The 25,956-nt window shown below is 39.9% G+C and overlaps 1 protein-coding gene across 1 annotated transcript; it reads left to right on the top strand.

Moving 5' to 3' along the window:
- Positions 1-15,914: 15,914 nt before the first annotated feature.
- GPR162 (G protein-coupled receptor 162) lies at positions 15,915-25,673 on the top strand. The gene is made up of 4 exons (XM_032213111.1): positions 15,915-16,778; positions 19,634-19,823; positions 22,751-22,902; positions 25,107-25,673. Exons 1-4 carry the CDS (start codon positions 15,915-15,917, stop codon positions 25,671-25,673), a joined length of 1,773 nt encoding a protein of 590 aa, XP_032069002.1.
- Positions 25,674-25,956: the final 283 nt, after the last annotated feature.

The following is a 25,956-nucleotide window of genomic DNA, read 5'->3' as shown; positions in this document are numbered from 1 at the left end:
TGACTAGCTGCTTAGCAACTATTCAAAGTTATAATTGATGCCAAAAGGGGGGAATTATGACTCTGATTCAAAAATCCAACAGTTGGGCCCCTCCATGGACAAGTGATGAAACTTCAGGAGCTCAGCAACACAGCTGTATTTACAGTTGTGTTCAGTGTCCTAAAGCCATGTGACCATATTTTATGATAGTTTTGCCAAAAATTAGCACCTCCTTCTGGTTTTCAGCATAACCATGCCTTAGCAAACTATTGGTTCACTTAATAACCACAGTAATTGGCTTAACTACCACTGCAAAACACATCATAAAATAATGTTAGTCAGTCATTATATGACTTTCATGACACACTCATAAAGGGCAGGGTCTATTATGATTGTATGTCAAGGACTATTATAGTTAGAATCAATAATATCATTTACTAATTTTAAAACAATTCTGTATACCCTTTTCTAAGAGGGAGCATGGCAGTGTAAACAAAATTTTCTCAAATTCAATGCATATATCATGTGCATGGAAACACATATAAGAATATATTAGCTAAATGATGAGGAGATTCTTAACAATCAGCACATGATCACAAACTCAAAGAAACCAGGGGTGGGGAGTATGTGAAGAAATTTTTTCTCATTACTTTGTAGAGTATTATAGAAGCATCAAGTAGAAAATCAATCCTCTGTGATCATTCACTGGTACCCAAATGCCTATTATGCACAGTTCACACTTCTACTTTCATCTGGTTTTATTGTATTTGTGTGTTTCCATTATTTCCTATTCAATTAAATTCTACCTTGTACCACTCACCGCACCAACCTTTTGTACTTCTCTAAGTGTTCTAAGACTGGAGCTCAGCTCGGCTTTTATTTACAAATGTCATCCCTAGAAATGTAATTCCTGATTTCACTCTCACATATGATGAAAAGAATAGGAAAAGCAATGTAAGGACATATAAAGTGAACCTGTTCAAATTAATAGAACAAGGATAATCTTTTCATGATGGTCAACATTTTAGGGGAGAATACAAGAAGCAGATGGCAAGTCTCCAGTCCAAACAAATATCAAAATTGAATGTTGAAGTAATCCTTGTGAGGTGTGAGACATCCCAGGGAGGGATACTAACAGAATCCTAGTGGGTTCAAAGTTTTTTTTTAAAGCTGCATAGCTAATTATTAGGATAGATAGTGAAACTTACCACCGCAGATTTGATTCATTTGATTCATCATGGAAGTTGCCATTACAAGTCAAGCAAGGAATAGACTAGAACCAGACAGGTCTGATACATTCTTCTAGTTCAGCAGGAACAGATTCAAGCTTGGTATAGTCACCTTAAAGCTTCGAAGCCTTGCTCATTATTGTCTTAGCTGAATGTCCTTTTTGCTTGAAATAATAAGACTTCTCTGGTTTAGGGAAAAGTGTATTGTATTCCAATACTTCATTGCTAGCTCAAGGTATATATAAGTTTACTTTAGTAGAGTGTTTCTCAACCTTGGTGACTTTAAGTCCTGTGGACTTCAACTCCCAGAATTCCCCAGCCAGCTATGCTGGCTGGGGGATTCTGGGAATTGAAGTCCATAGGACTTAAAGTCACCAAGGTTGAGAAACACTGCTTTAGTATAACTGTCAAAGTTCAGTTATATATAATTAAAATTATGTCTCGGCACCCTTCAGATTTTGGATGTCCCCATGCCAAACCAAGCAGGTTCAGGTCTGGTAAATGTCAATGAGAAATCATCAAAGAATGTGCTTGAAGCTAAAAAAAGAAAAAGGACCCTGGAAGAAAGTGATTGCAAATCACTTCAACCAAATAAACTTCATGGAGTCATCACAGTTTGAGCTCAACTTGAGGACACCTCTAGGTCAACATGGGATTTACATGCAAAAGGTTGGGCAGAGGTATCAATCTGTTTTCCAAAGCACCAGAAGGCAAGACAATAAATAATGGATGGAAACTAATCAAAGAGAGAAGCAACTTAGGACTAAGTGGGAACAATTAACCAGTGGAACAGCTTGCCTTCAAGTTGTGGATACTCCATACTAGAGACTTTTAAGAAGAGAGTAGGCAGCCACTTGTCTGGAATGGTGGAGAGTCTCCTGGTTAAGTAAGAGATTGGACTAGAAGAGCTCCAAAGTCCCATCTAACTCTGTTATTCTGTTTCTGATAAATCTGTTAAATTAGGATAGTGGGTGGCCGGAAGGAGCAGTATTTCATTTCAAAATCCGTTTGGAAACATATTTCCTAAATCAAATTTTAGACAGTAAAGTAAAACACAGATATTAGCAGGATATTCCTCAACATCGATAGAAATGTTCATGGATGCTGTACTAAGGGAATGATTTAGTTAACTCCTAATCCTATAGTAAACTTAAGACCCGTTCACATAAGGACAAAGAAACCTCCAGTCCCAAGCCTTAATTCAACCTAAGAAGCCAATTCATTATGACCTCAAGCAACCTTCCACCTCCATGGTTCAATATGTTTACTATTGGTGTTAATGCTTGTTTACATTCATTTGATTTTATTACCCTTGGTTTCTTGGGTTTAAATCAAGTAATGTGAAAACTGCTCGTGACATGCATTTAACATTTAAACTCAGGAAGAAATCTTGAAGCATAATTAGAATATTATTAGTATTCATTTTAATTGCACCTTTTTTGTGAACAGTACTTTGCAGTGCTCCTCTCTTACAAACTCAGAATAATCTTGCAAAATGAGTCATTAAGAACTTATTCAGTGCAGAGTGAATTGAGACTGAGAAAGATTTGCTTAAGGCCAAGCAGCAAGATCAACAAGGAAATAAATTTAAAGGTCCCTAGATGAATAGATCCACTGTGCAATGTGTTGGGGATATAAACCCACATTTATTGCAACATTTATTCCGGGAGCTGTTTGGAGTTCTAGCAGTCAGCGCAAATACGTTTTACATACATGAGATTGTCTAATTGTCAGCAAAAGAGACATCTGCCCATCTTGCTCCTCCTTTTATACTTGTTTCCCCAATGACTCATATGTACCGCTATTTATATTTCTCATCTTTCATTTAAGGCTATTTGCTCCTCTTGTTTGCAGTAATGAGTTGTGAACATGAGATGCGACTTCCTTTTCAATCTAACTCATTTCATTCTAATATGAAATGCTTTTCCTGTACTGGTGGAAGGAGAATGAATAGCTTCTTACAGTATTTGTTTATATTCAGTCAATAGCAAGAAATCAGAATTAGCTAGATTCCCCTCCAAAATTATTTAAGTGAAATTTTTATGCAGAGGCAAATCAATATCCAAAGAATAATGAATTATGCGGAGGGACAGCAGGCTCACTTTCACAGCCAATGATCAAGGGAAGATTAGGCAGGCTGCCTTCATAATCTGGAGGCTTCAACAGGAATTCCTGCACTGAACTGTGTTTAGTTTTCTTGGCATGAATGGCTCCTTCCAATCTGATTCCATTACTTTTACTTTTGTTTATTAAGTGGTTTTTTTATTTGGCATATATTTAATAGTGAGGAAAGTTTCAAAGGTGGTTTGGGATAAGACATTACCATCCTTTCTTTAAAAGGAAAGGGAAAAGCCAATTCTGCTCAATTGTTACTTGGATCCAAGCCAGTATATTTTCTTAAATAACACAGGTCTGAAACTAAAAAGCTGTTTGATTATTTTCATCTAATTTCCATATATTTTGGTGTGCTGAAAACAAATAAAATATTGAAAAAACTCCTAGACTCATGATTTGCCACAACATGCAAAATTGTCTTCAAATTTATCATTTTTTTAAATTTTTGGTATTTTTTATATTGTGGGTTTTTAACCAAATTTAAAGTCCAAATTACTATTAATTAATCCACATAAGTGCATTTAAGACATAAAATGCCAAAAAAACATTAAAGGGTTTGTCCGAGTTATGTAAAAAAAATATAGCACTGTAAATCTGATGGTCAGCAATACATACATAAGCTAAGCAAGTTTTAAGTCTGTGCTTCTAATGATAGAAGGGGTTAATCTTTCCTGATGAATCCAGTGGGAGGGAGACACAGGGGAGATAGCAGAATCTCCGGTCAGTGCAGGGGGCGTGGCCAGCACTGTGACGTCTCGTATAAAGACACAGAGCTGCTCTCTCCTGCATGCCACACTTGTGCACGAATCATCATCAGGTTCTTGGTTCTAGGCTGTTCACACTTTTTCATTGCAATTCATGTTAGCTTATCATTCTTCAACCATTATGTTATGGCTCCATGAAAGTGTATTAATTCACCAGACAGTTTCTGTTTCATCTGTGGTGAATATACAGAGTTGAAGCAACAGCAGAATATTACAGACTTTGTGAAAAAAGTATACTTTGCATACTTTGGACTAAAAATTGGAGATCAAGATAAAGTTTGGGCGCCTCATAAAGTGTGCAAACGGTGTGTTGAGGACCTTCGAAAATGGTTCAAGGGTAAGAAAAAATCTTTCTGTTATGGGATTCCTATGGTATGGCGAGAGCAAAAGAACCATAGTGATGACTGTTACTTTTGTTCATGTGATGTGAAAGGGTTTAATTCCAAATGGAAGCATTCCATTTCATACCCCAATCTTCACTCAGCCCCCATGGCACAGATATACCAGTACCCAAGCCTCCTGCTACCTTGGAAGAGATACCTATCTCCGATGAAAGTGAAGTCATACCTGAACCAGATGACGAATCAAGTTCTGACTTAGAAGATGATACAAGACCAAAATTGTTTTCTCAGGAGGAGATGAATGATTCGGTAAGAGACTTGAATCTTCCCAAAGATGCCACTGAGTTACTTGGATCAAGGCTGGAAAGCACGAATTTATTATTGCCGGGAGTGTCACCTTCATGGTTCAGACATCGTGAAAAGGAGTTTGTTCCTTACTTTGCGCAGGAAGACAAGTTGGTTTATTGCATCAATGTCGAAGGTCTGATGGGTCAATTTAAAATGCAATATGATTCAGAGCAATGGCGTCTTTTTATAGATTCTTCAAAAATAAGTCTCAAAGCAGTTTTACTCCACAATGGTTTTTACCCTTCCATACCTGTAGGTCATTCCGTACACTTGAAGGAAACCTACGAGAACTTGGAAATGGTTTTTCGTAAACTTAAATATGAAGACCATGGTTGGCAAGCGTGTGGGGACTTAAAGGTCTTGCGCATGCTGCTCAGGCAACAAGCTGGGTATACCAAATACCCTTGTTTTCTGTGTCTATGGGACAGTCGAGACCGACAAAATCACTGGACCAAGAAGAGTTGGCAGTCAAGGGTGCTAACAGTCGGTGAAAAAAATGTCCTTCGAGAAACTCTGGTACCTTCCCATAAAGTTCTTTTACCACCTCTCCAGATAAAATTGGGATTGATGAAGCAATTGGTAAAATCACTTCCAAGAGATGGAGAATGTTTCAAATACTTGGTCACCAAGCATCCATGCCTGTCGGAGGCAAAATTGAAGGAAGGTGTGTTCATCGGACCAGACATTAGAAGGCTTATAGTTGATCAAGAGTTTGTCAATACCATGACGGATCCTCAAAAAGAAGGGTGGATTGCATTTTAAAAAGTTGTACATAAATTTTTAGGCAATAACAAAGATCCTCACTACAAAAAGATCATCGGAAGAATGCTGAAAGCATTTCAAGCTTTAAGTTGCCTGATGAGTTTGAAAGTGCATTTTCTTCAGTCCCACCTTGACTACTTTCCTAAAAATTTGGGAGCTGTGAGTGAGGAACAAGGTGAACGATTCCACCAAGACATTAAAGAGATGGAAAGGAGATACCAGGCAAAATAGAGCATTACAATGATGGCAGACTACCGTTGGATGCTTCAGAGAGACATTCCAGATGCTACTCACAAGCATAAATGCACCAAGAGGAGCCTCACAAGGAAGAAGAATCGAGTTCAGTGTGTGTAGGTGAGCTCATTTCAGTTCAAAAAAGGATTTTCATGAAAATATTGTAATAAAACTTTAATTTTATAAGTCTATTTCCATTTATTTTGAGGTATTGCCTTATTTAACATAGTTACCTAAATTGTCAGGAAATGTGATGTCCTATGACAAAATGGAGGTCATTTTTGGATTCAGCGCACCAAGAAACATAAAGATTATGTGGAATAACGAAAACAGCTCTCGAAATTTTTTTTTGCAGACCTGTGTAATTTCAGATGCAGAACTTTACTTATCACAGCAATGGCAACTCCTTGTTAAAGCTCAGTATTAATACAAATCCAGATAGTAGCCATGGACAACTTCTTGTGGATCAAGTGTTCTCCAGGATGCAATAAGGAACCAGAACTGCATTTTGCTGCACAAATAGATCTCTCCTTCTAATGGTCAGGTTCCCTAAACAAATTTGGAGTCACTGACAAAAACGGTTTCCTTGTTACAGAACATTGCCATTTAGATGTGGCATTACATGCAAATAGGTGCATTAATATAGGGGACTGGGTTCACAATCCAGAAGGAACATTAACATTAAAATATTAAAGATGTTTTCCTTTTTCTTATACTTGCAGGCACATTCAAAACTGAAATTTTCTCTCTTTCTCTTTATTTATTCATTCATTCATTCATTTATTATTTCAAATCAATATAATAGCCTATCTCACATGTATGACTCTTGGAAGCTTACAAACAATTAAAACAAATATAACAATAGCACTTAGCCTTATATACTGCTACACAGTGCTTTATAGCCCTTTATAGCCTTAAAGCAGTTTATAGAATCAGCATATTGTCCCCAATAATCTGAATCCTCATTTTACCCTCCTCGGAAGGATGGAAGGTTGAGTCAACCTTGAACCGGTCATCATCAAAGTCCTGGCAATACAAAATATAAATAAAAACAAAAGAGGACAATGAAACAATTTAAAAACAAGAAGAAAATTATATGAAAGCATTACAAAAAAACATGAAACTCACAGGCCATAATACCATTGATCAAAATAACCTGTAAAGTTACTTATCAGCTCCATCGCAACTCCATGTCTCCAGGCCCCACTGGCAAAACTGTATTTTCAGGGCCTTGCAAAAAGCCAGCAGGAATTGGATAATCATATTTTCAGAGGTATAATGTCAGGGCAGAATGTGTTCCTTTCTTGAGTTCCACCAAAAGACAATCCCTGGCTGACGGGATTGGCAAAATGCCCCTCCTGCTGAACCTGATAGGACAAGTAGATATCATTAGGGAGCGAGCATCTCTAATTCATCCTCCCAAGTCACCTATTTTGAGACACCATCAGTACCTAAATGGTCTCCCTTTGAGCAGGCCAACAGGGAAGCTCAAAAAATAGATAGATAGATAATGCCACATCTCAACCCAATCTCATCCATTCTCATCCTCAGTCTTTATTTTGGTGGATTTGTAGTCTGGAAGCAGAATGAACAACATGTAAACAAATCTAAAGAGGTTAATAGTGAAGCTGCAGCACAGAACTGCCAGGAATAGCAAGGGAGAGAGGAGACCAAATCACCTTGGCTGCCAGTGGAAGATAGATGATCAAAAGAATAGCAATGAGGCAAAAATCCTCTGCCAGCCCAGTCACTAGATAAGAAGTGCTGTTAAAACATGGTCATATTTCTTGTGGACCAGGACCTGAGCCAACTGAAATATGAAGATCATCAGAACTTTCAGTGTTGTGGGGAGGATGAAAGCATGGTGCTGGTCTCAGACAGATGTGCCTTTTGCCTATGGAAGCAGCTTACATGCTGCTTATGTACATGCGCAGATGCACATCTGTGTATGTACTTTCATATATTTTTCTACCTCATTTTCTAGTTATAAACTGACATATTGGCCAAATAATTGAATGTTATTAATACAGGTTTAGGTTAAATTTAATTCTGAATAAAAATTCTAGAATCTGTTCATTGCCTGTGCTTATTACTAAGGGCTAAATTAGGGTTATATAATTCAAACTGAAATCTGCCTGGCCAGAGTTCAAGTCCTGAAAAAAGGAGGAGTGGCATTGCTTTATCAAATCTTAGCTGTAACATGCCAGAATGTTCAGAAACGCTGCAATAACTGGCTAACAAATCCTTTTTAAAAGTTTTCACATTTTCAGAGATTTCCCCATCCAAATGGGTTAGGGGCGATTTCATATCCAAGAACCTCAGGAAAAACGAAGACGATAGAGAGAGCTAGCTGAAGAAAGAAGGCCATATTTTATCATTGTCTCCACCTCCTCCCTTTAAATAAAATATTATATGAAGCATTTTGGATGCTTCACTCATGTATTTTACTGTTTATTTTTGCCTAAACACAACACTACCATCACATAGTAAACTGAATCAGACTCCAGAGTCACAATAAAAGGGCTTGAAGGGTGAGCAACAGGTTATCAATAGGATGTCACAAGTGTCCACCTACTCCACATGCAAATAAATATTGGAATGATTTGAAAATCATAATTCACTTACAGCTTTTCTCACTGACTACATTTTATTGCAGTCCTACGATGTATGCATGACATTTTAGACTCCTATAAACACCATCCTGTTGAAGATGCTCACTTCTTCTTGTAGAAACACACTACATATCTCCTCAAAAATCTTGTGTTTCAGCCACCAACTCTGCTTATCATAACAAAGCAAAGTCTCTTTCTATCTGTAGATGGCCACAAAATTAGAACTTCCAAAAAGTCATTTACACACAAATACACACAAGATCCATTCTGTGCATTACACTACAGGAAATCCAGTTTTATCTGCTTCCGGTTCTACATCCAGACAACCTGCAGCCAATCTTGATTGCCTGACTAGTACCTATGTCCTAGAGGTCTCCTGCTTGCTAATTCCTGGCCTGCTTACTTGGAGAACTATGAACAGTCTCGGGAAAGCTGAAAAACAATTGGGACAGAAGTAGGAGGATGGGCGAGTAAGACTGGAAAACAGCATCTCTGGGAGCAGCCCTCCCAATCAAAAGTATTCGTTGTCTCCCCTGGATCGCTGGGGTAAAGCCTCAGCCGAGGTCACGATGGTGAGAGCACGTGGAGCCTCACAACTTTATCCCGGCTCTTTACTGCAGACTCCAGCAAGGTGCAAACAGACCGAGTCTTAACTGTGCTGTCTCGCCTGCCCACGAGCCTCCCCGTCTTCCTCTTCCACCTTCAGGTTGCAAACCACCTGTTGGCCCAGCCGTCCGGGCCCGCCCCAGCCCCTCGTCTTCGGACACGGGGAGGCAGGCCCAGCCTGGAACGCTCCCTTCCCCGTTTCCCCTTTCTTTCGTCCCGAAGGGACCAAATCCCCGAGCAGCCCAAAACGGCAGGAAAGCTGCCACCTCCTGGGGGAGACGGCGGGGAGGAGGGACGCGGAAGAAGGGGACAGGCGCGCACGCACTGGCAGAGGCGGTGGGGCCGGGCCGCAGCCATTAAAGCCGCCGCCGCTGCCGCCGCCGGTGGGTGAGCGCCCTTTCCCGTCTCCGTCGCTGGGGGAGAATCCCAGCTGCCTTTGCTCGCCCGCTGCTGTCCTCCCGCCGGCTGCCGCGGGCTACCTCTCGCTCGCTCGCCCTGCCCTGACGTGGCTGCCGTCTCTTCGGGGTGGGAGGCGGACAGCGGCAGGCGGCGCGGAGAGCAAACGAGAGAGCTGCTCCCGGCGGCGGTAGCAGAAGAAGCAAAGGATGCTCCGGTCGCCATGGCAGCAGCAGCGGCAAGAGGTAAGATGGGTCCCTTCGCTCGGCTGCCTGCTTTCTTCCAGCCTCGCCGAGCCAGGCTAAACGCGGGAAGGGGCAGCGGCTGGTGGTGGCGGTACGATGGCCTTGACCGGCGCGGCGGTCTGTGCATGGCGACTGTCTCCTCCCGCTCGCCTTGGCATTCTTGGCTGCTGGCGGGTCCTTTTCTTCTGCCCTGCCTGCCCAAGCCACGCTCTTGACTTGATCCTCTCTAGCCCTACCGAGCAAACCGACTGTCTGCCATAAGGAGTCGAACCTCCTCTGTCCCTAACTTAACCTTCCTCCTTGTTGCCCTGGCTTGGCTCCCTTCTTTGCTCCACCTCAGAGCTCCTGGTCTGCAGGAAAGGGCAAAAAAAGCGGGGGAAGGGGGGGACTCCCCCCCTTCAATTTTCTCTCAGCCCAGACTTCCCTCTGCCCAGGCCTAGTGCCATAGCAACTTCTTGGAGGCCAGAGGCAGTTGCACTTTGCTTAAGGGCATGATCAAAGGCTAAGGCATTGTGGAATGGGAAATTGAGGGGAGGAACCTTTTCATTTTGCTGCCTTCCTTTTGCTAAGACTAGGGGATGAAGAGGTGGAGCAGGGCCTCGATTCTAACCTTATTAAGCTCCCTTGTTCATCTCCACCCTCCCCATCTCTCTGACTTGTTCCCCCTCATCTTCCTGCATCTTCCCTTTCAGTCAGAAGCCTGTGAGCGACTTGTTTCCCTAGTCACAAAAAAGTTCCCATCTGGAAATACAGCTAGGATAGTGGGAGGTGGCATTTAACAGGAAGCATGGGGCGGGTAATCGCCGGCAGAAGGCTTCCTGGAAACTATGCGGCAACCATATATCCCATACATGAAGGTGGAAAAGGCAGGAGAACTAGGGCATGTAACAATGTTGCCCAAGTTGTAGGAAACATCAGCAGGAAAGAAGTAATAGCCACTCTTGTAAATCTGTATTTAATGAAAGCTTTGTCGTTTTGGAAGACTGTGCAAAATAGCCCTAGAACTAAAGATAACCCATATCTTTATTGGCATTACATGTGAATAGCAGATACATGAGCTACCCATGCTAAATATAGACAATGACACTTGAAAGTGGTCTGATGCTGGACCCATAATAATTGGAAAAGTTATCCATCCAGGTAATACAAGGGGAGAGAAGTTATTGCTTGTATGATACTAACTAGGAACACACAAGTAGCAATGCAAAAGGAGGTTGTTTACATCTTCTGTTTGCAGGCTCCTGAGATCCATTTGGTGGGCCGTTGTGCAAGACTGAATGCTTCCTAGAGGAACTAGGCCTGATCCAGCAGAGCTCCTGACCAAATATTACTGGTAGCAATAGTAATGAAGACCAGCAAGTAGATTGAAGGTAGCATTTAAAATTAACCTTTAAGATGTTTGATTACCAGCAGTTCATGTTGTAATTCTTAAATTCATGTCTATTTGCATGATAGATTGTAAATGGATTGCTATCTATTTGGGGGGAAACAAGTTTGGAGAGGAGAGACAGAGACAGAGAAAGAGAAAGAGAAAGAGAAAGAGAGACAGAGAGGAGGGAGAGGGAGGGAGAGGGATCCAACAAAACTATAGCCCTAGGAAAGTGTCTCTATTCCCTTCTTTCTTATTCCAGTCCATGTCCTGAATGAAAAACATTAAGGTCAGGGAAATCATTTAGTTGAAGGATTTTTTCCATCCAATAAATAAATAGGACAGATACCTAATTGTGGGCAATACCTAAGACAGAATGCAGCTTGCAAGAACTGAGCTGGAATGAGAGCGATCAGCAGGCTTGAGAAATAGTAGCATCATCATGGTGGGAGCTTAGGATAGGAACAGCATGTGGGCACTGAGAATTTATGAAATGAAAGTTTCAATTGAAGTAGCTTCTGCTACTTGGGGAATAAATGACTTGGCAGAACCAAGTGTGTGGTCACAAACATCAGTTGGGAGGCAGGTTGCATTAGCTTCAAAAGTAAGGAGGAAGGAAGAGTTGAAGGGTCCTTTGTGCTCCCTGAGCTTGGTTGTTTTATTGCAGACTACGTAGTGAAATGTCTTCAAGAAAACAACCAAGCTTAGAGAGCACCAAGGACCCCTCATTTCAACCTTGAGCTACATATATTCTCTTTTATTGAAAGATGTTCTGCAGCAGCTTAAAGTTCTTCTCCACCAGCAAATGCATGGGGATAATCTATGACAATGATATTCAAGTGCTTAAGACAGAGCATTCTAATGATCCTAGGAGAGACCACCACCACTGGATTTTTCTGGAAACCTGTCTGTGTATATAGTGCTATTTCATGTACCCTGTTTTCCTGAAAATAAGACCACCTCAGATAATAAGCCCAGTCGGACTTTTGAGCGCATGCACTAAAAAAATCCCTCCCCAAAAAATAAGCCTTCCCCAAAAATGTTGCAACACAGCAGCAGCCATGAGGTGACCATGTTTGCCGACTCCTGCACCTGAAAAATAATAATATCTCCCCAAAAATAAGGCCAAACACTTATTTCGGGGGTCAAGGAAACTCAGTATGTAATTTGGGGGAGTGCTGTTTGAACTTCCTTACCTTCGTCAGTGCGGTGATGAAGAGCACCTATAGCAGCTATGTTTATTTGTTCTCTATATCCAGGGTCTCCAACCTTGGCAACTTTAAACCTCCAGAATTCCCCAGCCATCTTTGCTGACTGGGGAATTCTGGGAGTTGAAGTCCGTCAGGCTTAAATATCTTTATCCCTTCCTGATCTCATCTGGTTCCTATCCATTAATTGTTTATCTTCAGTTAGATTATTACAATGTACTCTAGGAAATTCAGAAATTGTAGCAGATCCAGAATATGGTGGCAAGACTTTAGTCAGGAGTTTCACAGCATAAGTATACTGTATGAAGTTTGCTCTGGCAAAACCCATTGATTGTCCATTAATTTCCAGATTAAAATCAGATTGAAAATAACCACAGTCAAGACCTCCTCAGTGGTGGGCGCCATATTTCTAGAATTTCTTCCCTCTCGAAGTTTGGACAACTCCCTTCCTGGTTTGTTATAAGAAACTTCCCCCTTAGGACTTCGCTTTTCAAATTGTTAATCAGATAGTTATACCTGAAGGTGTTATATTACCTAATATTTGTGGATTTTAAATTGTGTTTTGTGGATTAGCCAACATTGTAATTGTAATTTTGTTTTTTTGTTTTGTATTGCCAACTGCTCTGCAGGCCAATTTTACTGGCGGTAAGTAGGTTTTAAGATGAAAAATAAAGGTCAACTAGATGCTTCCAGGATGCTCATTAAAAAAAGCAGGAAGGTGATAGCTCTCTTTTCACAGTCACTCCCCAGCAGCTAATATTTAAAGCATTCTGCCTTCAGGACAGGACAGAAACAATATTAAATATTCATTCAATTTGTCTAGCTACTTTTTTTAAAAAAAATGTTAGATTAAAGGCTATCATCACATTCAGATTTTCGTTTTTAAAAGAGTTTCCTACTATTGAGCCTAGCTGTCTCCAGCTAATAATATTTAGAAAGATACAGATATTTATCTATGCACATTTTTATATCATACATGATATCATATACTTCTGTCACATCTCTTTAGAAAACCGAAATCAATGAAATCTTTCTCTGTAGCAGAGATATCCTAGCCCTTTAATTTGTTTCGGTTGCCTTTTTGTACCATATTCAATCATTGCTGTAGTTGAGACATAGTAATAAAACTATACTAAGCAGACTTTCATTATTTACATTATCTGTTGGCAATTTCATAATTTGTCTTTTCCTAGTTAGCATGAAATCACTTTTAACATTTCATTGATCTTTTCATTTGACCTACCTACCATGACTTCAAGATTCTCGTTGCAAGATTAGATTCTGTTAATATATAAGTGAAATTTTGATACTTTGCTTCAGTGTTTATCACTTTGCATTTGCAATACACAGAATGTATCTTAAAAACCCATTCAATTTTAGAAAGAGGCCTTTGAATCTTTTTGCAACCCCAAACCTCTCTTTCATTTTATATGATTAGCAACTTTAATCATTTAAATATCCAGGAGTCAGAGATGAACAGTTAATTCAGGGATCTCCAAATTTGGCAACTTTAAGGCTTTTGGACTTTAATTCCCAGAATTCCTCAGTCAGTTGTGCTGAGGGAAATTCTGGGAGTTAAAGTCCACAAATCTTAAAAGTTGCCAAGACTGGAGACTTCTGAGTTAACTGCTCCTCCCTGATTCCTGAGCATTTAAAACATGGTTTTCTAAAAAATATTGATCACCAGATAGATAGATCCTTGGAAAAATGTTTTTCCCTTCAGTTCTATTGCTTGCTCCTGGTTTAATCCATGGGAGACATTGCTGTCCTCATCCAAGATTGTTATATTGCTCAGTTTCCTCTCTGCATTTATGTGCATTAAAATGGGACACAAGTGACCAAAACGTTCTCTTAGCTGAATCCTGTTAATCTGGGCATTTTAAAGAGGCTTGCACAGGACTTTACAGAACACTGCAATAGATGAACCAAAACTGCATATTGCCACTCTTCATTACCCATAAAATCTACTAATCAAGGAGAGAAGCAAGGTAGAACTAAGGAGAAATTTCCTGGCAGTTAGAACAATTAATCACTGCAACAACTTACCTCCAGAAGTTGTGAATGCTCCAACAATGGATGTTTTTAAAAAGAGATTGGCCAACCATTTGTCTGAAATGGTATAGGGTTTCCTGCCTGAGCAGGGGGTTGGACTAGAAGACCTCCAAGGTCCCTTCCAACTCTGTTATTCTATTACTAGCTTGCCTTGCCTTACAGTAGGCAGAAGAATAGTTGGGCCTTATCAGACTCTAGGAGAAGATTGAGAGAATTACTTAAGAAATAGAAGTTAGGATGCTTTTCCTCTTCACTAGAAGCTTTCACAAAACTGTTTTTGTTTGAATTTTCCTGGGGTGCAAAAAGCAGATTACAATAGATCCTTATGCCATGACATGTGACTGAATTCAGTCTGTAGGCTTCAGTGTTGTATTGATCCAGTGTTGTGACACAATAGTTTTTCTTCTCCATTACCTACTCATTTGTGTGGGTGGATGACTAGGAATGGTTTCTGTGAGGGCAGGAGAATAGACAGGAAAAGGGTATCTTCTTGTGCTTTTTTTACATTTTCCCTTTTTTCTTCTTTTTACAGTACAACTGGTTCTATAAATTCTAAATGGCTAAGGAACTTGGGGAAATTAAAACCTTTCCTGCAGTTGTTGATTGGGTATCTATGGATTCCAGACCAGAGGACAAGGTTTGGTGGATAGCCAGCCCAAGTGCCTGGCAGAAAAGCAAAGGAAGTTGGTCATGTGTGGTCATTCAACAGCTCAGTCATGTCTTTTAAAAGCCAAGACTTTCATCCTGCTTCCAAGTGAACTCTTCCAACCCTGTCCCGCAAGAACCCTTTAATTTTTATTTAACAATTAACAACATTAATTCATCTTGGAGAGGCAACGTCAAATGAGATTACGGACAGAAGTTAATTTTTGAAGACAGAGAAAGCAAGGCAGCAACAGAAGAAAAGATGGCAACAGGAAAAAAAATATTTATCCTTTATTTACTTAGTTTTCTTAAGATGCACTATTCATTGAAACATTTGGTGGCAGCTTAATTTTTTAAAGGAAATTTTAGCAGTAATCTGAATGATAAAATGAATAGCACAAATATATAACACGCCCAAAAACTATTATCCAAGCCTACAGTAAATCAGCAATTATACAGATCAGTAATTTAATACATGTAACATCAAGGGACCTTATATTTTTCCCCAAAAAACCATGTTGGACAGACATAAGTTAATATCCTTATATAGAAGCTGTTCACTAATAATGGTCTTTTCTTTTAAGAAAATATAGGAATCCTACAATTCACTGAAGATGCTAACTTTCCTTGAAAACAAAGCAGTGTCTTCACAGCAAATAAGAGCAATTCAGCTTTGTGTTGTCAGGGCCTAGCTTTTGCTCTATACAATTCATTTTTTCTGGAATAAAAATATTTTTCTTAAAAAAAAGAGAGAGAAAATAATCAAAAGAAAAAAGAGATGAATCAGAACCATGTCCGAGAAACATATGGATCGGAACAATGTACAGTAATTTTAAAAGTGCAAGGGATGTAGGTGAAAAGAACAACAAAGAGTGAAGAAAGACATTATATGCACTCATGGCAATAGCTAGACTTTTTCTGCACCCCTCTCCTGTTTAGGAGATAGGAGGAAGTAATCATTGGGTTCTCTCTTCTGTGTGGATTCATATCCCAGGAAGGAGGCTGCACAATGAATCGTGGAGGCGACAGCAGCTCCATGGAGGAACTGTCCAAAGCTACTCTGCACACTAACTCACTTTGGTGGCTGGCTTGTGGGCTTCTTGCGCTGTTAGCCAACTCCTGGATAATCTTGAGCATCACAGCGAAGCAACAGAAACACAAGCCCTTGGAGCTCCTGCTCTGCTTCCTGGCAGGGACACACATTCTCATGGCTGCAGTGCCACTTACAACTTATGCAGTGGTGCAGCTGCGACGTGAATCTTCTGACTACGACTGGAACGAAAGCATTTGTAAGGTCTTTGTCTCTACATATTATACGTTGGCCTTGGCCACATGCTTCACCGTGGCCTCTTTATCTTATCATCGTATGTGGATGGTAAGGTGGCCAGTCAACTATCGGCTGAGCAATGCCAAGAAGCAGGCTCTGCATGCTGTGATGGGCATCTGGATGGTCTCCTTCATCCTTTCTACGTTGCCATCCATTGGCTGGCATAACAATGGAGAACGTTATTATGCCAGTGGTTGCCAGTTTATTGTCAGTAAGATCGGCCTAGGATTTGGTGTGTGCTTCAGCTTGCTTCTTCTTGGAGGCATAGTCATGGGCTTGGTGTGTGTGGGTATTACTTTCTACCAGACCTTGTGGGCACACCAAAGGCATCATAGATGCCATCACCAAAGAACAGAAGATTCCTCTTCTTGTCCTTCTTCAGTTCACAACACTTTCAATGTGCCAGCCATAGTAGTAGAGGATGTCAGAGGCAAAAGAAGATCTTCACTGGATGGATCTGAATCTGCTAAGACTTCCATGCAGATGACCAATCTCATCAGCGCAATTGTTTTTTTGTATGACACACTGACTGGTGTACCCATTTTGGTAAGAAATATCCCTTCCTATTTTTGACCTGTTGTTTTGGAGGATCTCTAGAAGGCATAAATCCAGCTGTGAATCCTTAATTTCTGTTAGGACTGACACAACCAAAATCACTTTAACAAAGCAGTTTGTTAAACTTGCATATACAAAGACATTTCCTGAAATAAAGACATTTGACATTCTGAAATAGAATGGTAACAAGAAGCTTTTGAAGTATATTTCAGATCTGTCATTTTTCATTATCTCTTTAAAATTAGCCATTCCTGGCAAAAATTGTATACCCCCTAGAGCCCCTGGATGAGGGAGATAGATGGGAAAGAAAAGAAAGAAAGAAAATAAATAAAGAAAGAAAGAAAGATAAATAGGTTGATTGATTGATTCATTTATTGTCTTCGGGGACTGTGTATATCAGTCATAGATTGTGTCCTTAGGCCTAGTTCCTAACCATGCATTACACTAAGGAAATACCAAACGCCTTAATAGTATTTCAAAAGGAACCTATACACCAAGTAGGGTAGGGGTGGTGGTGGTGGATGGCTATGTAATACATGGATGGCTTTGAAGAGTATGCCAGGAGTAATACTGCAAATTAATAAAAAATTTGATACATTTTTCTGTCTTGTTAAAAATTATAATTGGTGGCCATCTCTGGAGAAAACTGGGGATTTCACTCAAGGCTTTGGGGACTCTGGGACCACATGTGGTACCCAGGTGTCTTGTCCATGCAAGACACATCATCTGGCATCAAGGATGGCTGCTCTAATCAAAATTGTGTTCTGGGTGTAGTAATTTGTTTTTCATTATAAAAGTAAATAGATGTCATGGGTGGATAGAAAGGAAATACAGGTATTCTAGGACATTTGGGGTGGGGGTGGGAGTAAGTACTTAAACTGTCTTAATGTCTTTAATGCCATTCTGGTCTCCTCTCAGCAGTGCTGAGTATATCTTAATTAATTAATGGGAAGCACTGATAATCCACTGTATGTATATGTATATCCCTTTTGAGATATATCATTGCATGTTTGATGGTTTCATTCATGCTGGACAAAAATGTTTGAATCTTGAGAGCTGTTTATTTCTATACGTATGTCCCAGAAACCAGGGCTAGATAAAAGTCCATATTTATTGCTAGACCACCTGATTGACGTGTGCTAGATCAGCAATTATTTAACAATAGGAATAATGAAATTCCTCTATTCTAAATCCTAATGTTAATGTGAAACAAATCTGAGCAGGTGGCAGCACTCAGCCAACCTTGACAGATGGCAGAAGATAAATATTTGGCCAGAGGTAGCGCCTGGCGATGCCAGGATTATTGGTTAGACGGAGAAGTAAAAGAAAACCCAGAAGAAAACTATAGAAATCCACTTCTGCTATATTGCTAAGGAGACTGCATGGATGTAGTATCATTTGCTTTAAGATGCTTTGAGGTGTGGCTGAATTCTAAATTAAATGTTTTAATAAGTGCTTTATAATTTTATTTTTTGAACTTTTTTTAAATGCACGAGTTGTTTTTTACATGTATGTCTCAGTCATAGAAAATCCCTGCAATTATCTCCAAATACTCCTTGTCATTTTTTCAGAAATTCCAGACAGTCAAGGGATAGAGCAAAGATAACCCTTTACATTTATGGGTTTTTTGCCCCCCCACCCCAATTTCAAGACAAACCTGAATTGGTTTTTTTTATGCCATGGTTTTACAGATCACTTTTAAAAAAACACAACACAGAATTCCTTTACCACTCAATGTTTCAGTGAATGGAAATAAGTTAAGGTCTTCCTTCTTAAGAATAAAACATATTGCAATTGTCAATTTCAATGTATCTCTTGAATTTTCATTCACAATGCACAGTTACTGATTTTGTTTTTCTCATCCAGCAAAACAGAGTTGCCAATAATTAAAGAAAAATGGCAGGAAACTTTACAGGAAACATTACTAAATGGATCTACTGTTAATTGGAATTTTAGAATAATATAAAATATTTCTTAAAAATATCAATAGCATTTTTTAGGGTATAGATATCCATGGAGATTATTTTTAGGCACTGATCCGTGAGGTCACGAGAATTATCTGGTGGTTGTAACATCTGTGCAATCATGTGCCATACATCATTTGAGATAATAACACATACTTGTTTAATTTTCACAATAACCAACATATTGCTATTTAAATGCTATAGGGAAAACAGTATTTTCTCCATAGAAATAATGATTAAATCCAGCAGAACAAATCAAAACTGCAGACTTCTTTCATAAAGAAAGAATGCAGAAAAGTAATTGAGTATGACCAGAGTAACTGAGCTATTAGGATTTTCTGTAAGGCAATTACGGTATGCTGGCCCTTTGCTGATGTCACTTGATCAGCTCTTGCTGTTTACTTGATGATAGCAATAATTAGAATTATTTTCTTTACAAAAATAATTAAAATACTGTAATGTGTTGTAAGACAATAGCCAGCACATACTGAAATTATTTTCCAGACATACAATTTCAGCTTCTGCATAAGGTGAACTAGCCATTAGGAAGCTGTTCACCAAAAAGTATTTGCGAGCGTTTCCCGTCCCTTGTAATGCTGGAGTAGAAAACAGGCAATAATTTAAAAAGTGTGCTGAGGGTGGTTGCATTTGCCACAATACATGTTTATGTTTAGCTATGTTTTCACTGATTCGGCTGATTGGTTTTTTGAGAATATTCCATTTGCAAAGCCTATCAGTACTCTGAAAGTTAAAAGAACATGAGTAGCATTCCTGTTTTAGCTGTCTGAGAAATTTTCTGATAATCTCTGGAGTGTTCTGCCATGAACAGGGAGCCAACTGTGGAATTTTACTCATGCCAACTCTTATCTCTCCTTGTTTTAGGTGGTCAGCTTCTTCAGCCTACGCTATGACACTGCTCCCACTTGGATGGTGCTGGCAGTGCTCTGGTGCTCCATGGTGCAGACGCTGCTACTCCCATCATTCATCTGGTCTTGTGAACGTTACCGGGCAGATGTCCGGACTGTCTGGGAACAATGTGTAGCAATAATGTCAGAAGATGATGGGGAAGAAGGTGAGCAACCTATCCACTTCAGTCTTTGTATGATATATTGAGGAAGCCTCATACTGTGAAGAGGGGCGGGGAATAATCACAAGCTTCAAAGGTGTGAAGTGTGAGATCAGCAACCAGAATTAGGTATCCTGTCAGGAGATTCATCAGAGGAGCAGCTATCTTTTTATCTGTTGCAAATTTGCATATTTTAGATGGTGTTTATGTGTCTGTATTAATTCTCACAGAGTGGCACCTTAAATAATTCCTAAAATTGCAATGTTTTCCACAGAGGAAAATAAAAAAGTTCCTTACTTTCCCTTAGTTTTAAGGATGAGGGCTACATTAACATGTTATTAACAGTTTGCAAGAGTTTTTGGAATCTTTATACTCAATCCCTTCAGCATGATATGCGCAATCAATTTCCTATCCAATCCTGCCATTTCCATATCCAAGACAGGGAAAGGAAGGCAGTAGGTCTAAAGAGTAAATCCTTATTCCTAGAAGCCTGGAAGCCAATCCGTTTCTGCACTTATAAAGTCAAGTACCAAGATGAAATTTAAAAGACAGTATTGCCATTTGTGGCATTCTCAATGTTTAAATATATGACAACATGTTACTGAAATCAAATTGTAGAAAATCAATTGATCAGATGACATCAGCTAATATTCAGGTAAAATATCTGAAAGATCAAATTTACACATGTGCTTTTTCAATAACTAACTTTAGAGTTCTAATCTAGAATGTGATTCTAGTATAGTATAAATCTTTATTATGATCAAAGACCAGCAATATACATTATTTTTTACAATATATTTAAAAGTACTGACGTTAAAAGTGGATAATAACATACATGTTCTCAAATTGTTCAGGTCACTCTCTGGTTTACATGGGTGAAAAGTCGATACATATGGGAGTAAAAACAATGGTCCAGAAATTGTTAGAGATATGTCCAAATAATTGGTACACGATGACAACTATACTTCTGTAACCAATTTTTTTCTTGTGGACATTGCAACAACACAGAATTTTGCCACTGCATACGTGGTAGCCGGGTTTGTGTCCTGGAGGAGAAAGCCTACCTAAAAATTGTCTTCCCTCCCTGACAATCTCTCTAATAAGGGGAGAATATATGCAGACCTACAAACTCCGAGAATGTGATTCTAATCACACAACCCTTATTTCATTTCTCCCCCCCCCCCCGCACATACCATGCAGATAGTTGTATACTGACTCAACTATCTTAAGAGCAACTATCTTGCTCTTAACTCCATTTATTAGTTGTATACACTTAAACAAATACTAGATTACTATAAGTCTGGAGTCAGAAATGCTGTCTCTCCATTTCTGCTGTTCTTAATAGATCAGTACCAGATTAGGATGGGACATGGTGGCTTAGTGGCTAAAACACTCAGCTTGTTGGTCAGAAAGATTGGCAGTTCGGCGGTTTGAATCCCTAGTACCGGGTAACGGAGTGAGCTCCCATTACTTGTCCCAGCTTCTGCCAATCTAGCAGTTCGAAAGCATGTAAAAATACAAGTAGAAAAATAGGGACTATTTTGGTGGGAAGGTAACAGCGTTCCATGTGCCTTTGGCATTTGGTCATGCCGGCCACATGACCATGGAAATGTCTTCAGGCAGCGCTGGCTCTTTGGCTTTGAAACGGAGATGAGCACCGCCTCCTAGAGTCAGGAATGGCTAGCACATATGTGCGAGGGGAACCTTTACCTTTACTTTACCAGATTAGGACATTGTAGGCCTATGTCTTTGTCTGAAGCTTCATCCCATGATCCTTCCCCAAACTGCTGAGTTGCTTGTGCTGATTAAAGGTTAGGAATAATGCTGACCTTATAGGCATCTTCCATAATCAGTTCTTAGACTGGATTTGGACATCCAGTAAAATTATAGAAATCCTAGTAGAAAAATAAATTCACATTTGCACCAAATGAGACAAGAATTAACTCCAATTGTTTTACCCAAGAAGGGCCATTTAAACAGGAAATCAAGGAATTGAACATAATCCAGCTTGTTTATTGCTTAGGTTTCTCAACAACCTCACTGTGTCTCCGGACACAATTCAAGGTGTTGGTTATCACCTTTAAAGCCCTACATGGCTTAGGGCTAGGGTACCTTCGAGACTGCCTGCTGCCACATACCTCCCAGCGGCGAGTAAGATCCCACAGATTGGGCCTCCTTCAGATGCCGTCAGCCAGACAGTGTCGGCTGGCGGCCCCTCGGAGGAGAGCCTTCTCTGTGGCTGCTCCGACTCTCTGGAACCAGCTACCCCCGGAGATCCGGACCATACCCACTTTCATGGCCTTCAGGAAAGCTGTAAAAACTTGGCTGTTCTGGCAGGCCTGGGGCTGTTGACCTCACTGTTGAGATCCAGCCCCGATTAGAATGAATGTATGAGGTGTTGCTGTTTTTAAACTGTTTCTTTCGTTATGTGTTTCGTTATGTGTTTTTTTCTCTTTATTTTTGTAAGCCACCCGGAGTTCTTCAGGATTGGGCAGCATATAAATGTGTCTAATAAATAAACAAACAAACAAACAAACAAACAAACCTCTCTTGCATACATAGCATACCTTTTAACAGCACTAAAAATGAGATAGGAACATATCATGGGCTATTTATTGCAAGCTATTAACAAAAGCAGGTCTGTACTGTGAAGTGCAGGACTAGTACAGCACAATATAGACTTAGAACCCTAGGTGGGTAAAATATTTTTTAGAAACCAACAACATATCATAGCCTCAATGACTTAAAAAACATTTTTACTAACTTATAAAATATAAAATACAAAAGTAAATAAAATAGCATTGAGGAGGGGAAAGAGAAGTGAGCCACAATGATTTTAAAGATACCCTGCCATGCCAATGTGCAGATGTGTTTTCTCTATGGTGAAGGGGAGACTGAAAGGGGTTTTTAAGCTCTTCTGTTCTCCTATATAGATGGCCCTGGTGATGACTATGGAGATGGGAGGATCTGCAAGGTGCGATTCAATGCCAATGGTGCTACAGCCATGAAGCAGGATCCTAGAGATGCTAAGCTGCTGCCGGTACACCATATGCTGTTGCCTCATGACAGTTTACATTATTTGCAGGTAAGCTGCCTGCTCTGAGTGATAATTGGTTGCAACTACCATATGAATAAAGAAGCAGCATTTTTAGTAAAGATACTGAACTGCAGATTCTAGTCCATCTGCAACTATGGAAGTCACTGGATGATTTTGGAACAGGTGGTCTCAGCCCAGTCTACTTGACAATTGCTATTGTGGAGCAAAGTAGGAAAAAGGATTACTTTGTATGCTACCATGAGTGCATAAACAAAGAACAGGATAGAATAGCAATAGCAAAAGCACTTATATACCTCTTCACAGTGTTTTACCTCTCTAAGCGGTTTACAGAGTCAGCATATTGCCCCCAACAAACTGGGTTCTCATTTTACTGACCTTAGAAGAATGGAAGTCTGAGTCAACTTTGAGCTGCTCAGAATTGAACTCCTGAAGTGAGCAGTGAATTAGCCTGCAGTACTGTATTCTTACCACTTGCCACTACGGCTCTGTTGTGTAACAGAAACCTGATACACAAATTACACTTCTAAATATATGCATATGGTTTTCTATTAGACTGAGTCAGTCCATGGTCAGTGTCACCTAATCATGTTCTCTTAGATTCAAAGTACTGTATTGCAACAACTCACTGTCCTTTGTACGGTAAGCTAATAAATTGGATTGAGAGACTGGCCCAAAGACACTTAATAGATGTTATGGCTAATTAGAGTTGAACTGAAGATCTTCTTTTCTAAGTAGAATTTCAAATTACACAGCATCGATCTTGAACTCTAAAACTGGATTCTGCTTTTGATTCTACAATTTACTGGAGGCTTTTTAGGAAGACAATGGATAACCATTTGTATGGAAATCCTGCTTGAGCAGGAGGTTGGACTGAATGACCTCTGAGGTCCCTTCCAATTCTTATTCTGTAATCGACTTCATAATTAGAGACATGCTAATAGCTAAATGGGTCTTTATTATTTCTGAGAATACAGAGGCATTTAAACTTATTAGTTTGATGAATGTACATAGTTCATCTGTTTTCTAAGCTAGTTGTTTTCATAAGGGGGCTAGTAACTAACTAAACAAAGAGTATTGCCAGGTTGATGCCAAACTGCTATGTGTTAATTAGGCTGTATTTTCACAATCATCTGGAGTGGGGGGGGGGACATTTAAATATAGAGCTTTTTAAAATTCATACTGTGTAATCCATACAACCTCCCATCTGTTTCTACATCTCTTGTAGGAATATGGCACAATTTTCCTCCAAGCATCTGAGCTATATGCAATAATTCATGTTTGTGTGTTTAGAAAACATCATGGGAGAAAAACAATTTGGAGGTTGATGTAGCACTGCATGGAGATACAGTAGAAGCTTTATTCCCTCTACTTAAGCCGAGTTGAACTGGGGAGCTGCTCCTCTAATTATTGAACATATTGAAAGATTAACATTCCAGAGTAACATGGATATACTGGCTATTCAAGCTTTCCTTTTATAATTGAATTTTATACCGAGAAAAGGGGTATCTGAGAAAACACCAAAGAACCCCCATCTGGATTTTTCTAAAATTCCTTGAAAATACAAATTGAAAAATGAAGCCCTTGAATAAAAAAAATATCATTAGTGAATTTCCCCCATTTCCACAAATACATAGTATAGGGAAAGCATGTATAGAAGAGAGAGAGAGAGAGAGGGAGGGAGGGAGGGAGGGAGGGAGGGAATTACCTTTTTTTGTAAAACGGCATTATGAGCAGATTGTCACATAATCAAAGAACAATTAGGAAATTCAAATAACCATACATTTCAAAGCAAATATATCTGACAGCAGCCTTCTCTGATCTTCTCCATCTTGAGATGGCTTTTGCATGCTGAGAAAAGAGATATTCTAGCAGTCTTAACTGCACAGGAAAAAGTAAACTTGATCTTTGCATGAGGCGTTCTAGCCAATTAGTGGTAAGGCATTGGAATGATTAACAAATTCTTGAGAATCTTTTCAGTTTCATACTATTAACATTTGATTAAAGACAATTCAAACTTAATTACTTTAAACACTTTACCATGTATTCCTTTTGAAATCTGCCCGTGAACCTTCTGGGACTTGTTATATAAAGAGAAGAGAGGAATATGCTAAGTGGTTCAGATTTCTTTCTTTCATTTAGACTCCTAAAATGTTTAAGCTATTGGACATTTCTATCAATGGAGAACAATCTATATTCTTCAGCTGCTGTTTGTCCACTGACTTTCCTTTCAGGTTCCTATCTCCCGGAGGATGTCTCACGATGAAACCAATATATTTTCCTCCCATCGTTCGACTCCTTCCTTCCTTCACAAGTGGTCCTCATCTGATGACATTCGGGTGGCTCCTCCACACAAACATGGAGGACCATCCAGTTTTCTGCCTCCAGAGTTCCGTAGTTACCATCCCCGTCGACGTTACCCTGAGGATGAGTTCACTACACTTCGGCAGTTTCTACAAACCGGAATGGCTCGGGGACCTGGCTCCAGTGCTTGCTTCTTCCGCGATGAGATTACAACCTTTATTGATGAAACACCGGTGCCCTCCCCTCACAGCACCCCACGCCACTCACGCGTCCCATTCACAGTACAGCGTGAGAGGCACCATTCCCTAAATGGCGCCGAACTAGAAGGCTCTGATAGGAACCAACAGTGTTCATTGACTGATGGCGAAAGTCTATACCTCTGTGCTGGAGAACAGGGGCCTAGCAAATGGATCATGGGAGCTCATGGGGCACAACCCTTGCAGGAAGTCATCCTATACAATGGCACCAAAGGCAATAGCTCTGCTGTGGATTTTTAAGGAAATCCCAGAACTCAAAATTTAGGCTCCCGTGTTTTTTCTTGATACTCCCAAGAGGATAGGAGTTATGCCATAAGGGAACCTGATATGGAGGGGAGAATAGTAGTGATAGGGTAGAAAAACGTCATAGCTGGAGAGCACAATGGCATCCTGCTCTCAGTGGACAACTTTAGCCCAGACCACCCTAGTTAACTGAGGGCACTCTTTCTCTGCTCTCTATCTTTGGCAGTGTTTTTAGCACTATCCATTTCACACCTTTTTTAGCTCCACTCATTGTGAGAGA

The sequence above is a fragment of the Thamnophis elegans genome, chromosome 3 (genome assembly GCF_009769535.1).
Source record: "Thamnophis elegans isolate rThaEle1 chromosome 3, rThaEle1.pri, whole genome shotgun sequence".
NCBI lineage: Eukaryota > Metazoa > Chordata > Lepidosauria > Squamata > Colubridae > Thamnophis > Thamnophis elegans.
This window is presented reverse-complemented; position numbering and strand designations above follow the sequence as displayed.

What these genes read in the sequence shown, in the direction of transcription:
- GPR162 (XM_032213111.1), top strand. Translation starts at nt 15,915, where the DNA reads ATGAATCGTGGAGGCGACAGCAGCTCCATGGAGGAACTGTCCAAAGCT. An exon ending in TGACTGGTGTACCCATTTTG is followed by an intron (nt 16,779 to 19,633) that starts GTAAGAAATATC and finishes TCCTTGTTTTAG; the next exon opens with GTGGTCAGCTTCTTCAGCCT. An exon ending in AGAAGATGATGGGGAAGAAG is followed by an intron (nt 19,824 to 22,750) that starts GTGAGCAACCTA and finishes TCTCCTATATAG; the next exon opens with ATGGCCCTGGTGATGACTAT.